We start from the raw sequence: 16,483 nt of genomic DNA, 5'->3' as shown, positions 1-16,483 counted from the left end.
TAGTAAATGCATTTTAACTCATTATAATTCACTTGCATGAATTTGAAATTGTGCTTTTCCTTATTCTGACCACATGGCCTGCACGTATCGGTATCAAGGAAGCCGCACGGAAGGCGCATATCAACTGTACTAGTACACTGAAACTAAAAGGGTTCCGTACGATCACTTTTCAACCGAAAAAAAAACTAGATTTTCCCGTCGGAGAAATTGCACGGCAACCTCATTATATACTCGGTGAAGCCCATAGCTATTTACGACGCCAAGCAATTGCACGAAAAATACGTATACAATTCCATCCTATGGCACCTGTATCTTAAATTTAATCAAGGCTTTAAACCCTCATCCTGCTGGTATCAGTAGATAGTTGAAATTTCTTTTTCTGCAAATGAGAGCACGCTTGATACAGATTTCCCCAGCCGTCTCAGATAACCTAATATCTAGGTCCCGATATACTATTGACAAACAAGCTCCCGCGGACGCGTTAAGTGTCACCTTTGTACCACAACACGAGTGCTTCCTGTGTACAGTGGACAATGGACACCCTGCCAGAGACTTCACCAGGGTAAATTTACTCTGATATTTTGGGGTTGGAAAGGTAAGACGGTAGGGCGGTCAGCTACATGTAGTTGGTGTAAGAGTGTACTCTCGGTATATGGAATGACTCCAAAAGAGGCACTGAACCTCCCTCCCTTTCTCCCTCCCTCCCCTCTCTCTCTCTCTCTCTCTCTCTCTCTCTCTCAGTGTGTGTGTCACTGCGCGCGCGCGCGCGCGTGTGTGTGTGTGTGTGTACGTGTGTGTGCAAGTGCTTGATATTTGCATCGATTCGACTTTTTAAGTGTATGTGTGTGTGTCTGTGTCATTGCTTGCATGTAAGGTGTGTGTGTGTGTGTGCGTGGGTGTGTGAGAGAGAGAGAGATACACAGCACTGTGGTCCGTGGTGGGTCAGGTAAACTGTCAGTACCCATAGCAATTCATATGAGAAAACGATCTTACCGGTATATATTTTTCAAAGTCAATTAATTTAAAATAAAATCCAAAACAATTATACGTATGATAAATACATTAGCATTAACCCCTAGTATGTATAGACTCCAATTATGCAAGTATTAACTCAGTATATAATGAGAGAGGCGATTTCATCATGGAAGTGAGTCTGTCTTCAACCTTAATTTTGATATTCAATTAATTTGTTTACCATTATGTCTTTATCCAGGTCTTTTCCGTTCTTTTGGTGCCAGCAATATGTCCTCATACGACAGTATGGAGCCTCTCCTGGGTAGACGACGAAAATCAGGGGTTTGTGGTAGAAAATGTCTAATAGCAGGAATCACTGGAACGGTAGTTATATTAGCTGCTGCGGCGGTGGTACATGTAGTCACGCTGAAATTCACGACAGACAGCTCTCCCCAAGCGTTGGCTTCAAAGGTCCTAGAGGGAACGCCACTTATTGATGGGTAAAATTATATATGTTTCTTCCTACGCTGTGATTTCATGTAACTTTTTTTTTCGGTGTCCACTCTCTCTCTCTCTCTCTCTCTCTCTCTCTCTCTCTCTCTCTCTCTCTCTCTCTCACACACACACACACACACACACACACACACACACACACACACAGAGAGAGAGAGAGAGAGAGAGAGAGAGAGAGAGAGAGAGAGAGAGAGAGAGAGAGAGAGATTTCACTTGAAATTCATTGGGATTAATTCCCTGATGTCAACGTGTCCTCTCTTTCCAGACATAACGACCTGGCCTACAGATTCAGGAGTAATGTCATGAACCAAGTTGATAGCGTGAACCTCAGGGAGAGTCTGATTGGTGTGTGGAAAGAAACACAGACAGACATACCGCGGTTGAGAGCAGGAAAGCTCGGGGCACAGGTAATCTATGAAGGAGACAGGGGCCCCCAAATATGTTCTTACACCTCTTCACCCACCTCAAGCATCTTGCATGTATGTATGTCAAAATTAGGAGCTTTACCGCCAAATTTGCAATTCACAGATATTTTAAAAGGTCGATTTCGTTGTTCCCAGAACAAATTTTGTTAATCTTGATATTTTTACACTCCGTAGTGACAAAACCTCATTTTAGTATGTCAACTAACTTTGTTGTGTCTTTCGTTAAATGCTCTGAGAGACCAAAAGACCACCAAGTCGTCTTAACATACTAGTTAGTAGTCGGCTGTCTTATCTTTTCAGTCTTAGATGCACGCATCTAAACATACAATTATACATATCTAGTGAAACATGCCTCGTTTTCATAGTTCTGGTCCTGTTATGGCTCCTGTTCCGCTCAGTACAAAGACGCCACGAGGGTAGCCCTGGACCAGTTGGACACCATTATGAGATTCGTGGAAAAGTACCCGGATACTTTCCACTTCGCCACCACTGCTCAAAGTAGGCGCCATTTTATAATCAATTTTGACTTTCTAATCAGTTATTTTTGCTGTCTGTATGTAATGACTTTTCGGTTCGTCACAACTCATGGTACAATGGTAGACTGGGTTCCCATTCCTATATCGATGTAACACGATCGATCCATCTCCAAGGGGTTATTCGCTAAATTGCCTTCAACTTAAGCGGCTCAGATGTCTGGGACACCTACGGCAGCTGTTAAACGACAATTGATTACCCCCTAGCAGCTTTAGTCAGCTAAGCCGTTTAAGTTGATTGCAACTTATCGACAATCCCCTTGGAGATAGATCGATCAATAGTTAGTACGATAAGGTCTGGGAATGGTCCCTAAGCGCAATTTATTTATTTGTGTTTATTTTCCAAAGGGCTCAATTCTAAGAATTCTGTCGTCGCTAACTGGCGGTCTATACAGACATGGCGCCCTTTTGATGTAAACGTTTATGAGTCTTGGATAATTTTCAAACTTTTTAAGTGAAGATTGGACCTGTTATCAGCTCTTGAGGATTATAAACTGCTTTGGACCTTCCTGTCATGAAAACACAGTCTTACAGTGTATGTCTTGCTATTGATAGCACGTTTTTGTTTATGTATATTATCAAGCCTGATATTTTATGTACATATGTAAACATCGCTTATCTTAAAAATATACATGTAAGCTTGCATGGTCGCGGTCTACTATAGACATACTGCTATCTACCTCTTCATTTTGCAAATCCAATTTTTAAGGTCATAAAGCTAAGACTTAACTTCCACTCAACAAGTCTTTGTTGAAATGGGCCCTTGTTTTTTCAGCCCTGTCTGCACTGATACTGCCATACACCCTATGTGGTGCTCGTAATGGCGGACACATTTAATTTATCAGACCTTCAATATTACTTATTTTAAAACATAAGCTGCTCAGCTTTTCTGTTTCGATAAAAGTTAAGTATCAGATTTCAAGGCAGGGGAAGTGATTCTGGCGTCTGGGCGACCTGTCAAAATACATGTAGCACTTAATGACAAATTAAAGCGCCTGAAAGTGCACAGATAAATTACTCAATTAATATATCACTGAGAGAGAGAGAGAGAGAGAGAGAGAGAGAGAGAGAGAGGGGTTATTAAACTACATTGAAATCAATATAATTAACAATAAAACTTTCCACAACAGGTATAGAAGATGCATTTAGTGCTGGCAAAATCGGCAGTCTGATTGGTCTAGAGGGTGGTCACATGATCGACAGTAGCCTAGCAACCCTTCGAGTATTTTACCGCCTTGGGGTCCGGTATATGACTCTAACCCACAGTTGTCATACTCCATGGTAAATGTATGTCTGTGAACAAGAAAATCAACATGGACGAGAGCTGTTGTTTTAATGAATTAAAAAATATATAAATTCGTGCACTTTGGGTATCATTACGGCAATTATCTTCAATGTTACAGGTAAAAACCATCAGTTTTTAAAAATGTTTTAACCTATTTAAAAACATTTTTAGTTATCTATAAACATGACAGAACAGTCCTAACCAGTAGTAGTTCAAATAGCCTAGACGTCAGAACAGAAGCCTTGGAATTCTAGGATTACGACAGATGTCAGTTTCAGTGTGTAAGGGGGTACCATGTCCATGTTTTGATGGTTCTTTATTCTCAGTTAGATAACAAGCTAATTATAATTTCATCGAAGGATATAGTTTTTTTTAAATTGCAAACGTATAAAAATTATTTTTTCTCTGCACTGTGGGCACTGTTTTCAGGGCGGACAATTGGAAGTCGGACTGGCCGCCAGCTAACCCTCAGTATGACCCTCCGGTCAACAATGGACTGTCTGAGTGGGGACAGGTAAGAACGCAGCTCCAGCAGACGATCATTTTAACTTCGCAAAACTTTGGTGCCACATTAGTTAATCAAGATTAGTAGAGTTGAGATAACATGCATGATTCTTTTTCCGGACTCCCATTGCCAATAGATGCTTGTTTATTTGTTTGATATTAAATATTTAATTTGTCCTTATTTTGAATGAGATTTTTTTTTATTTTGTAAGTATTTCAGACATCTTTCAGAGTATACCTTTTTCAGTCTTGTTATACTATCAAAATTATACGTGAATTTTTAACTTCTGAGTAATTCTAAACATTTTGGGTGTTCTGTTTATAAACTTTATAAAATGTCTCGGCCGAATTCCAAATCTCTTTCATTTCTATATCCAGACTATTGTCTTAGAGATGAACCGGTTGGGTATGCTGGTAGATTTATCACACGTTTCCAAGGCCACCATGTTGGATGCACTCAATGTCACCCAGGCACCCGTGATATTTAGCCACTCTTCAGCGTACGCGGTGTGTCACCATCCGCGGAATGTCCAGGATGACGTGTTGCTGAAGCTGGTGAGTGCGATAGAGAAGAGAGAAGCTTGTGATTGCGGTAGAGAAGACAGAGGAATGTGACAACGGATTGATGTGATAAAAAGCGGCGAGTGTGTTAGTTTTAACTTTTAATTTTTTAAAAGACGGGCGAGAAAACCGAGGGCAACGTGGCAGCGAAGACAAAATAGGTATATGTGTATGCATGCGTGTTGTAGCAATTTGCATTTGCAGGTAGAACAACTTTTGGAATGTTTTTAAAATCAGTGTTGTTCATAGATATACTTTTTACTTGATAAGCATAAGTATTCAAAACAAGTTTTTACAATGGCACTTTTTTTGTTATCATAAATATTATTGCCGCTTCATGTATATCAGTAGTAATATCCTATACTAGTACTCCGTATGGACCCAGCTTCCGAAACGTCGCCGATTTAGTCACGTTACATGGAATGTATACTATTTTTGGCACATAAAACAGCTATATCATAAATAACAAGTTTTTCAAAACTGTTTTTTTCTCCAGAAAGAGAATAACGGCCTCATCATGGTGAATTTTTACAACGAATATGTCAACTGTTTTCCTAACAACCAATCCACTGCCACCTTACAACAGGTCGTAGGTAAGAAGAAATAACCTTCACTCCAGTGACCTAGTATCGAATTTTCTTGCTTGTATTCGTAATAGTAGCAAATTGCTGGCGACAGGCACCTAAGAAACGGATTTTGCCCTTGTCTGCGATAGTTTTTCTTTCATACAAAAAGCCATCTTCATTCCGTCAATTATTCAAACATGGTTATCTATTTTAATACACAGTGTGGTCTAAATTCATTTTTAGGTTAGGTCTTACGCATAGCATTTCCTGAATATTTCTCTTCCAGACCACATGAATTATATCAAAGACTTGATCGGAGAAGACCATGTTGGTATAGGCGCTGATTACGATGGGGCAAGCGGGTATTTGATCTCCACTCTCTTTCTCTCTCTCTCTCTCTCTCTCTCTCTCTCTCTGTTACAAGTGGGGTGCCCTCTTCTACACAGTACCATTACACATTATCCGAGGGGTGGGAGGTACTAGTAGGGGTGGCATCACGTTCCTGATATCTGTGGTCATGGTCATAATGATTATGCTACATGTAGTAATTATCCTTTCGATCGGGGATCTCAAATTTTTATTTAATTATTTAATTATTTATTGATTTTGCCTAATCATTATCATTATACCGGTATTCAGATTTTTCTTTTACAGGTACTTATTTAGCTATTTTTTAACCTTGACAACATTCTTTTTTTTATTTAAAACAATACTTCTCTGTCAGATTTCCCCAGGGTCTGGAGGACGTGTCTACGTACCCGGCCCTGTTCACTGCCCTGGCTGAGGGCGGCTGGTCAGACACACAGATGAAGAAACTGGCGGGAGAGAACTTGCTGAGAGTGTTCAAGGAGGTTGAAAAAGTAATGTTTTATAATTTTGGAGTTTATTTTACATTTGTGTAGACACACCCTGAATTTCACGGTGTTACTGGAGACATGCTGATAGTGAATGCCAGTTTCAGTCCCCTGGGACACTGAGGGTGAGAAACGGCCGTTACGGTTAATATTTGGATGACTCTCTCCTTCATCAACAAATAATCACGTTTGTACTTAGAAACGCTTAGAAACGCAACTCGAAAGAAAGTCTCTTTCTACCTCTCTCACACTTTCGATTTCTCATTCATATTTGCAAAATGATTTTATATATCTACAATGTACATATACCTTTATTGATTTATATAAAGTGTAGCCTGCTGATGAACCCGTAAATTTACGATTAAATACATATTAAATTACGTTGTAGGTTTTAATCTACGAATGTCTGCTTGTGTTTAGATAAGTGAGCAGTTGAAGACGAGCAAAATCCAAGACGAGCACATACCGGTGGCTGATCTCAGGAACACTAGCGAACCCTGTCGGCCGGACTTTTAACTCTACTGACTACTTGAAAACCCCGTAAAATGAATTGTCAGCGGGACCACTTGCTTACTATGACTCAGTGTCTTATTTTTATTCCACACCAACGACATTGAATTAAATGGGAACATTTAATTATAATATAATGAGGACATATTAAGTGGATTGCGCCATTATGAGTAAACATTCAACGAAGAGAAAACGTTTTGGTGGAGTGCCAACCGTACTTTTTCTTTCAACATTACGTATTTAATATTGTTCACAAACAATATCGAGTAAATATTGCAAAGACGGACAATAATGTTCACAATCTTTTCTATATTTTCATTTTGTGTGCAAGGAAAGTATAGGGATTATTTTAAAAATAAGAAATAAATTTTTATGAGAGGAACGAAATACACATGTTTGTTACATAAAATATGTTAAACGATTTTTAAAAAGTAGAAAAAGATCGAAATAATATACATGCTTGCTTTGATTGCACATTATGCGCCACGGCTGGCATACCGAAGTCAACCGGTGGTATTTTTGTCAATGATTCATTTTTAAAAGAAACATCTGATATGTATCATTCATTTTCGAAACACTATAGGCCTATAGTAAAGACGACCCAAAGTTGAATTTATGACGCGGCTGCTTGCTTGGCATGTTGAGTGCTCTTTCTCTTTTGCCCCTGTGTTTTTCCTTTATTTCTGGTGGTTATTGAGAAGCTCTCTGTAGATCCGCCATTCTTTGCTATAATATGAACTCGAGGCTGCAAGAATAAAAATATCAGTAGTTCGATAAAAGAAATGACACAATTCTTATACAGGATTGTAACAACATGAGCATAATTTAAAATGTAATTTATTGTACTAGCGAATCGCAAAATGCTAGTTTTGTCCTGGCTGATGAAAAAGTCACAAAAATGAAAGAGCAAGAAAAAATTTAAGATATTAACAAATTATAATGCATGTAATAACGTGATCAAAAGTATAAGTTCTATATTTAAATTATTGGAGAATAAGAGACCAATATGCTTGCTGTACGTGACGAAGAAACCACAAACACTAATACGTCGACTCTGAGCCTGGAGGAACGCTGCTGCGCTTAAACTGTGTCAGTGGATGATTTAAGGGGGTCCTGGACCCCCTTCGATTTCTGAAAATCCAACTACCCCTTCTTGAAATGGCACCGTTCGCCCTCTTAAATACCGAAAAATTTCCGGAGCCCTTAAGCGGGCCCCGAAACCCACGCCCCCTTCAAATAATCCTGGATCCGTCCCTGTATATATGCTATACTCACATCTCTTTGCATTGGCTCTGGCAGCTCTGGCCTTGTCTTGAACACCGGGACAACGCCGCTCATATCTCTGACGTCTATGTCATCATACAGATCCATGAGTCCGCGTTCTGATGGAATGTCCCTGTCTTTTTCATAGCTAACAACCTTCTGTTGTGTTTCTGTTATAAAAATGCCACTTTCTTCAACTGGTCCGTGTTCCACTGCAGCATCCCCTGTTTCCTCCCTGTCTATAGCCCTATCACCACTTCGCCGAGCATTATCGTTTTGTTCCAAGATATATCGACCTGGAGAGCCCGTAGCTGTGCTGCTATTGGCGAAGATACCGTTGTCGTCTGCAGTTAATTTATCAAGGAGCTCCTTCCTCCAGTTATCTTTCTGAGTATCGCTGAGATTGGGGTTGTTGATCAGATACCTGATGTCCCACTCGCTCGGCATTGGTGGCGGCAGCGCCTGGGTGCGGATACTGAGCACTGGCTCCCTACGGCGGACTATTTCGATCTTGTTGGAAAATCTCACAGTTTTCTGACGTTTTGATTTTCTACTTCTTTCTTTGTACTCATGAGATTGGTAATAGTAGTAGCCGTCTTCGTATGCGCTGGTAGGACGCTCTTCCAAACTTAGTTCTGACATATATTTGGGCCCATTTTCCTTGGCCCACAGTTCATAATCTAGCCCGCCTTCCTCGTTAGTTTCGGTGATACGTTCTCCGTCCATTGCGCTTAAGTTTGGAGAGGTTGTTACATGTGGTTGCTGGCTATGTTTGCACCTAGGACATCTGGCTGACGTCTCTTAGCGACGTCCATGACGTCACACTAAAAAGTCGCTAACGTCACAGTCAGCTTCGTGGAAATTGCACAGTGCCGTGGAAGCGATATTGTTGTATTAAGCTGACAATCACAAAAGTGATTGTGACATCACAAAAGTGATTATGGCTTTGGAATGAATGATAAAAAGCATTGTTCAGAGAATGAATGGTGGCTCAAGAAAAAATATAGAATACTAATTGGATTTAGAAGACTAGCTTCTATTGTTCGGGTATTTTATCGCTTACTTGGCTTTTGGTTCATTATATTCATTGATATTTTCTAATTTTATAACAGAATAAAATATATGATCTTTTATTTTGTTATAATGATGAGGGCAGGTTTTACAGTTAATCATGCAACCATTAAACAGAGTAAATACACATTTTCTGTATCTCCCGAAAGAAAAGAAAAAGAAGAAATTAATTAATAAAATTGTTACACAAGAAACTAGTTAATGCAAGGATGTATCTGAAGTCTGCGCAGTTACACGAAGCGGGGCGAGCAGCTTTTTTTTATTCTATTGTTATATTCTCCCTAGCGTGATGTTTCTCAAAAATAATTCGGATAATGAAGTTATCAAAACTGTGTGGCGCTGTATGGTAGTTTAGTGTATACCTAATGGTTATACAATGTCAGTCAATGGCCCATTAGTCGCGGTGTATGAATAACACCTGACAGCTTCAAGCCCATGAAACTGGGAGGGTTCCCACCACAAACTAGTTCTCAGACTTAAAGGGATAACAACTGTTAGTAAGATATCCATTTTTCACAGTAAATACATAGTAAACAACTCATAGAAATATAATAAATTCTATTTCGCCACCAAAACGGCGGTTTACGCAGTTATTCTGGATTTTGTGTTTGCCATCACATCACGTGACCTCCAGATGGCTACACTGTGTAATAATCTCTTAAGAGAGAAAAAACAAAAAAACAAACTTTTTAGAAAAAAAAAACAAAAAACAAAACAAAACCGGGACTAACTTTGAAAGTGGGAATGGATTCATTAGCCATTTGTAAGTATGGGAATATTGTCCTTTACCCTAGGGAAATCCTTTTTTGGGGGGGGCCAAAGTGAACAGTTGTTATCCCTTTAAAGTTCACCTTGTTTACCCTGAGACGGAGGCAGCCTTGATAGTGACTTGTACGGTCATACTGCAGGAAAGGTATGTAGACGTTGAGTTTCTGAAAAAATATGTATACAAAGTGAATATACGATTTATGTCTTTTTCCTAGTATGTCTAATATATGTAAGTCGGAGCCACATATTCAAAAGCTTTCTGTGCCATAAATGCACTTAATACAATGGAGATGGCTATGGGATGGCTATTAACATCAGTGAACTCGTTTCAACCTGACTTAAGAAGTAGAAAGGCGTCTTGTCAACTTAATGTTGCGTTAAACTCAAGTATTCTGGCCATCTGCTGTCAAATCTTGATATTGTTGTGCAACAGATTACAGGTATTAGCTGGCGATGACATTCTCTATATACAATTCTGCCAAAATCCGTCTTTTTTGACAGATATTACAATTGATAATTGTGTTAAATATCATACAGTAGGACCTGTTCATTACACAATATATGTTTGGGGTGGGGGTGGGGGTTAAACCTATATAAAACAGAATTACTCTTGACTTAAGACTAAATGACGAGAGGCATACAGTACAAGACGTTTCGATCCACCAGCTGTGCTCACTGGTCACGTGAACGGTGATCTTCAGCCTTAATGCGACATCTAGGGATCGCTCATTTGAGAGCCCTGGTTGAAATAAGTTGGGTGGTGGTGGTGGGGGAGTGGGGGGTAGGGGCGATGCATATATATATATATATATATATATATATATATATATATATATATATATATATATATATAAGGCTAGCTGAGAGGTCGCAGGGGCGGATCCATGATTATTTGAATGTGGGTCCCTTTTTTTTTAATAAGAAGCCGACCCTCAGGCCTCTTGGAGCATTTAAGAGGGCAAACGGCGCCATTTAGTGCGATTTAGAACTATGAATCTGTTAATTAAAATTCTAATTTCAAGAGAAGAAAATTAGTGTATTCTTTTTTTCAGAACCCCCTAAATCCGCCACTGTATGACGCACTCGCGTACGCCACATAACTCTCGCTGACTCTGGGTCTGTCTATTACCTTAGCCTGCCCGGAAGGTTCCTAGTTAGATGCTTTCAGATGCTGTTATTTTCATTTTGATTTACACTCAGTTTATGTTTGACTTCACGTGCCGTTATTGAGCACGGTGAGACCCAAAGCGGTTGACTAATTAGCCGTTTTAGTTTTGAGTAGTCTTTGCCATTTCAAACGTCCACTGTGGAGTTGCCCCGGGTACTGTATGAATATATGTACAGTCTTGATAAGCAGGGCATAAAAACAAAATGTATGATTAGGTAAAGCATTAGCGGCTATGTGACTTTTGAAAAAAAAACTTTCTTACTGATAATTCCAACGAGCAGATAACCTCTTTATGAAAGGGCTGTATGACATGCATGACGTCATGCCAGGTAAGGTATTGACTCAATTCAATTTTGATCTGTTGAGAAGCTGGTAAAGGATAGAGATCCCCGCCAAAGTATCATTTTAAAGACTTTGAATCATAGAGAAAAGAAATATAATTGACGACGCAGACTCTATGATAATGACGAGCAATCAGTTGTTTTCAAATCGATCACTAATTCTAAACTATACCGGGTTTTATGCAAGAGGTAATTTCCTCGGACACACGAGAGCCTACATTCGTTTTCGATTGCGGAGCCTAGCTCGTCAATGTGGTGAGCTGGCATGCGTCAGCTGGAATTTGATCTCGTGACTTTTCGTAAACATGGTTTGCTGGTGGCTTTGTATTTTTGTTTAAAGCTGAGCGCTATCGGCTGAGCCGTGACTGACTCACCTAGCGTCCATACCTACGCGTTTCTTCTTATAGTTATCAAACGCAATTTGCAGAAATTATTTCGAGCAAAAGAGAGTTATTTAGCGAGCCTTAGGATTCGAACCCACGTACAAACGTCGTGCTGTCTCCAAGACAGCGGAGTTACCACGGAGCCACAGAAGCTACATTAGGATCGATCGGATCAAATGGAAACTTTCTACTTTCTCACAGAGAGGGCCAGTTGTACATGTATATATCTGCCATAATAATCAACAGGTCGTGGGCCGTACACATGTGTATTAACCTGCGCATCACCAGTCTGCAAACATGGTATTATTATCAACGGATCCAGGATTTTTTGAAAGGGGGGGGGGTGCAGATTCGAGGACACTTAAGATGCGAAGACCCTCCTGACCCCCCCCCCCCCAAATCCGTCACTGGGTTGCCTATCTTTAGATGTTGACCGATGTCTAAGGACAAGTCGAAAAGAAATATGCTGACTTTGGACCACCTTAATCTCTCTTGTTATTCAGTCTCTTAGTCAAGACTAACCATCATACTATCTAGAAACTATAAAATAAGCCTTTTTCAGGATTGTTTTATCTGTTTGACGAAAGTATTCACCACTGATATTTTGCCATATTCGCTTTTTGAGTTTTGTTTGCACCTGAAAATCATGTTTATGTGTTTGCTTCTTTTAGGCTGTATTCTACTTAATTTTTCATTTTTTTTCTTCTGCCTATCAGTTGTCGAACAACGCAACTGATAGAAAATGGGGGGCGTCATCATCGCTAGGATCGCTGCAGTCGCTATGATGATCCACACCCTGGTCTCTGCCCAGGCCCCCTCTGGCTTGAAACCAAAAGACATCTCGGCGTATCCTGTTAAGAATGCATTACGCGTCTATGACTGCAAAGACTGGCCCGACGGGTTCTACGCCGATAACAATGACTGCCGTTTCTTCTACATCTGCGCCAACGGCACGACGTCCAAGCCCGGCGGGGCGTTCCACTGCCCTAACAAGGAGAGGGTGTACTACGACAAGCTGAAGAAGAGCTGTGTGACAGCAAGAGAAATAGGAAGACAATGCGACAAACATAAACGACAGCCATGGCGTGAGGATATGAAGGAGAAAATATAGATGATTTCGTTAAAATTTTTTTTTTCTCTAAATTCTTAGTTCGAATTTTGATTCCTATGTTTTTATCACGTTGCTATTTCATTGACATCAGTAAGATAAACGACAGCCTTAAACTTAAACTCAGACTGATGCAATGCCAGCTTTAAAATATCTAACCACAGTCATAAAACACAATGTTAATTAAACAATTATTGTTTCGTTTAATTTCATTGTACAGTTTATCTTATCTATCGAGCGGTTCGGGCAGATTACTCTTACCCCATTTTAGCCAACTTGACGTTTTCCAGCTCCATTGAGTCGAGACTGGAAATGTCCCAAGGGAAAGAGCGGCGGTAGAGCACACCCGGACTGTACTCACATGACGTTATGTTTCTCCGGCCGCCAGAGCAAAGCGGTGTGCGCGAACGGCCAGGTTTTCGACGAGATCTCGGGACGGTGTGCGCCTTACGAGAAGTCCAAGGATGTCTGTACGCCGTGGGGGGCAAGGATTACGTGGCGTAAGTATGAACGCATTCAGGATATTCTGAATCATTTTAACATCTCATCATCAGGAGATTCTTGTCACCCCAGCGATTCTCCGGCAGCAGCATACTAGTACCAGGTAGTTCCAACATGACTGTAAAACTACGTACCGCTCTGGTGTTTTCAGTTGGTTTTTTTAATGGGTGCATGTGAAAGGAAATTTTATTTGGCAGATAACCGCGATATTGTATACCTTACACCCACAGACCAGGTACTTTCCCCTTCTAGAATCTGCATGATTGCATTTAGCAATTAGAAAGCAGGTACATGTAGACCTACCTATTTGTCAAGAACTGGTATGTCCTTGGAGCGGGAATCGGGATCGAACCCTTTTCCTCCCTTTCCTTAGGCGAATGCTATTACCTCAAGTCCATCCGGTCATCCGGTGTGACACGACGTTTAACCAACTAAATTTTTAGTGAATTTTGAAAAGTTACTTTGAAAAAACTCCTTCACGGAATTCGCTCATTTCACTGCTCTGTTTGTTACAGCCGGGTACACCTCTACCACGACCACCACTGCTGCCCCCTATACCACTACGACCACCACCCCCGGGACCACGGAGAGCACCGTGCCCCAGTCCACCACGCCGTTATTTGTGTGCCCCAGCCGCAGGACGGCCATTTACCACCATCCCAGACAGTGCGACCAGTTTCTGATATGTCGTAACGGGAGGTTCCGGGCCAGACCTTGTCCCAATAAAAACTACTGGTTCAGCAAGCGCCAGATGACCTGTGTGCTGAAGGGGAAATTGAAAGATGAATGCGAGCTGGAATCAGGGTTACGATGGGAAGGTAGTCTAAACTTCGTCTTTATATAGGCCTATTTTTCATATTATTCATATATATACAGTGAAATCTTATTTACTTTTTAAGTTATCTATTCATTATTTATTTAGTTTGTTATCAGTTTCACCATCTTCAGTTAAATGACTGCAATCACAAAGAGAGTAAGCGGCAACAAGTTAAAATCGAATGCCAATTGCAAGAAACACAAAATGTCCTTTTACAGTATAGAAACACATAAATCGGACTGAATATTTGTTAGACTTTATATCCTTCTTTACGGAGAGGCCGATTTCGACATGTGAAAACGGGGTCATATTCAGTTTTAAACTTTCTTTTATTTTTTGTTCTTTTTTAAAGTTATACCTTCTACCACGACCACGCCCCCAACAACTCCCGGTCCTACCACGCCCCCTATCTACGACTGCCAGGGGGAGGACGGTAACTTCCCCCACCCCACGGGCTGCAGTAGCACCTACTACCAGTGTATATATGGCGGGACGCGGGTGAACGAGCTGACCTGTCCCGGGGACTTGGTGTTCAACCCTGACACTGAGTGGGGAGGGCAGTGTGACCTCAAGGAGTGGACGCCAGTCTGTAATGGCTCGGCACCCAGTGAGTATAATATACGTTTGATGAAGATACGCATATTGGTATTGTCTGTAACAGGTCTTCACCCAGTAACATGCTTACGATGATTTTATTTGTAACTTTTTGTAATAGTTGCCAATTTTTTAATGTATTCTACAGTGCAGCAAAATAGATAAACGACCTTGTGCATTTCTTAAATCTTTCCTTCTAACAATACTGTTTAACGATTATGTATTCTGTTTTAATTCATCCAACCCTCCTTATCTCTAGCTTTCTCTTTGGCTTCCTTTCTTGTCGTCATCCTCCTCCCTCTCTCTCTCTCTCTCTCCCTCTTTTTCTCTCTCTCTTTCTCACTCTCAGGATTCTGTCGAAGCTCACTTTTTATCTGTCCCACCCATATCTCTCCAGCCACGACAACGACTGAGTCTACCACCCCCGGGCCGACCACTCCCCCTCCATACGACTGTAAGGGCCAGGACGGCTACTTCCCCCACGCGTCCGGCTGCAGCCAGACCTACTACCAGTGTATATTTGGAGGGACGAGGGTCGTGACGCTGCAATGCAGCGGGGAGTTATACTTCAACCCCAAGACCGTGCAGCTATGTACTTATAAGAATAGAGTTGCTGGTTGTGATTAATGGCTTGCAGGAGTACATTGAAACTATACAGTCGAGACTATACAGTTGATTGAAAGATAAATTAAAAAATGTTATGACGACTACGGGAAAACTTGTTGAGATAATATTTGCATAGGTTTCGAATATATATAAATACTAGACTTAAAATGTCCGTTATCCGATGATTGTGACCGACTTCGGCTGGTTCACGTGAGCGTCGTCATAGTAACATGTTAATGATTACAGGCAAATCTGTTGACAGTCATTGTAAGGCAGGGAAGATATACACGATTTTAATGCCAGGAGGTAGGATAAACATTTAAACTGGTCACTGGTCATTTTGTCACTTGTACATGTATTTATAAGCGTGTATTATGGTGTATTGGCTATGTTTGGATTAAGAGATGTAGAGTGGGTATAACATTATTGTCAAACCTGTCCAATATTTTCATGTTTGTAAATTTCCAGATTGAGATGTCGTCAGTGAGTTACAGGTTATGCAACAGCTATGTGGAAATGCGTAGATTTCAGAATGTCTCTATTATTAATGTGACAATAAATTTCTACTCACGTTTTACTTTCTACACATTGTTGTTAAGAAATTATTATAAGTACCCATCACTGCTGTCGAAGGCGTTGTCGCTCTTAAGATTCGTTTGTAACTCTCGTTTTAATGACAACTCTTAATATTAACCAGATTATATCAAAATGGATATATATTCCTCCATGTTTCTGATCTCGTCATTCTTTTACAATTATTCAAAAGATACTAAGGTCTTATAAAAACACCATCCCATCTTTAAAGGGACGTGAAACCTACTAAGCATATAATTCAAACCACAAAATGGTTATACCGTTCACTTTGATAAATTCTGGACGCCGTTTATGGTATTGGAAACATCCCACAATTTTTATAAGGAAATTGTCCACAGGCACAGCGGATAAAATTATAAAAGCCCCAAAATAATGTTACACCGGTGTTTTTAAAATTCGAGAACATTAGAGCAATAAAAGTGAATCATGCTCAGCAAGGAAGACATTAAAACACTTTAATTGGTGGGGGACTCATATAATGCCAGTTAAGGCGCTGATTTGAATACATCTTAACCAAGTGGAATGTCTGAACGTTTTCAATTAAGCAAATCTCGTGGCTGGTAT

At 40.4% G+C, this 16,483-nt stretch overlaps 3 protein-coding genes across 4 annotated transcripts; 2 read left to right on the top strand and 1 right to left on the bottom strand.

Moving 5' to 3' along the window:
• The first annotated feature begins 451 nt into the window (after positions 1-451).
• Positions 452-6,779, top strand: LOC106180182 (dipeptidase 1). 2 transcript variants are annotated; one of them, XM_013564096.2, is made up of 11 exons: positions 452-595; positions 1,214-1,454; positions 1,733-1,874; positions 2,258-2,390; positions 3,556-3,706; positions 4,140-4,224; positions 4,593-4,769; positions 5,272-5,368; positions 5,628-5,703; positions 6,066-6,201; positions 6,616-6,779. In XM_013564096.2, the coding sequence occupies exons 2-11, from the start codon at positions 1,243-1,245 to the stop codon at positions 6,709-6,711; spliced, it is 1,305 nt and encodes a 434-aa protein (XP_013419550.2). In that variant the 5' UTR covers positions 452-595; positions 1,214-1,242; the 3' UTR covers positions 6,712-6,779. The 2 variants fall into 2 exon arrangements, with proteins under 2 accessions (XP_013419550.2, XP_086867787.1); XM_087011661.1 differs by having other exon boundaries at positions 6,584-6,750.
• A 532-nt stretch (positions 6,780-7,311) lies between these two features.
• Positions 7,312-8,956, bottom strand: LOC106180180 (uncharacterized). The gene is made up of 2 exons (XM_013564094.2): positions 7,981-8,956; positions 7,312-7,450 (listed from the first exon to the last, which is right to left on the bottom strand). The coding sequence occupies exons 1-2, from the start codon at positions 8,692-8,694 to the stop codon at positions 7,319-7,321; spliced, it is 846 nt and encodes a 281-aa protein (XP_013419548.2). The 5' UTR covers positions 8,695-8,956; the 3' UTR covers positions 7,312-7,318.
• An 884-nt stretch (positions 8,957-9,840) lies between these two features.
• Positions 9,841-15,911, top strand: LOC106180176 (uncharacterized). The gene is made up of 6 exons (XM_087011660.1): positions 9,841-9,952; positions 12,416-12,784; positions 13,098-13,307; positions 13,824-14,126; positions 14,478-14,732; positions 15,117-15,911. The coding sequence occupies exons 2-6, from the start codon at positions 12,442-12,444 to the stop codon at positions 15,344-15,346; spliced, it is 1,341 nt and encodes a 446-aa protein (XP_086867786.1). The 5' UTR covers positions 9,841-9,952; positions 12,416-12,441; the 3' UTR covers positions 15,347-15,911.
• The last annotated feature ends 572 nt before the right edge of the window (positions 15,912-16,483 follow it).

Source organism: Lingula anatina, chromosome 4 (genome assembly GCF_051362555.1).
Source record: "Lingula anatina isolate TDL-2025a chromosome 4, LinAna3.0, whole genome shotgun sequence".
NCBI lineage: Eukaryota > Metazoa > Brachiopoda > Lingulata > Lingulida > Lingulidae > Lingula > Lingula anatina.
The sequence above is the reverse complement of the archived record's forward strand: the minus strand, read 5'-3'. Positions and strand labels throughout refer to the sequence as shown.

Excerpts from the sequence above, each read along its gene's own strand:
- LOC106180182 (XM_013564096.2), top strand. The coding sequence starts at position 1,243 with ATGTCCTCATACGACAGTATGGAGCCTCTCCTGGGTAGACGACGAAAA. Across the intron at positions 1,875-2,257 it reads CAGGAAAGCTCGGGGCACAG|TTCTGGTCCTGTTATGGCTC; the intron begins GTAATCTATGAA and ends TCGTTTTCATAG. Across the intron at positions 5,704-6,065 it reads GATTACGATGGGGCAAGCGG|ATTTCCCCAGGGTCTGGAGG; the intron begins GTATTTGATCTC and ends CTTCTCTGTCAG.
- LOC106180180 (XM_013564094.2), bottom strand. The coding sequence starts at position 8,694 with ATGGACGGAGAACGTATCACCGAAACTAACGAGGAAGGCGGGCTAGAT. Across the intron at positions 7,451-7,980 it reads CAGAGCCAATGCAAAGAGAT|CCTCGAGTTCATATTATAGC; the intron begins GTGAGTATAGCA and ends TTATTCTTGCAG.
- LOC106180176 (XM_087011660.1), top strand. The coding sequence starts at position 12,442 with ATGGGGGGCGTCATCATCGCTAGGATCGCTGCAGTCGCTATGATGATC. Across the intron at positions 12,785-13,097 it reads ACATAAACGACAGCCATGGC|CTCCATTGAGTCGAGACTGG; the intron begins GTGAGGATATGA and ends GACGTTTTCCAG. Across the intron at positions 13,308-13,823 it reads GGGGGCAAGGATTACGTGGC|CCGGGTACACCTCTACCACG; the intron begins GTAAGTATGAAC and ends TGTTTGTTACAG.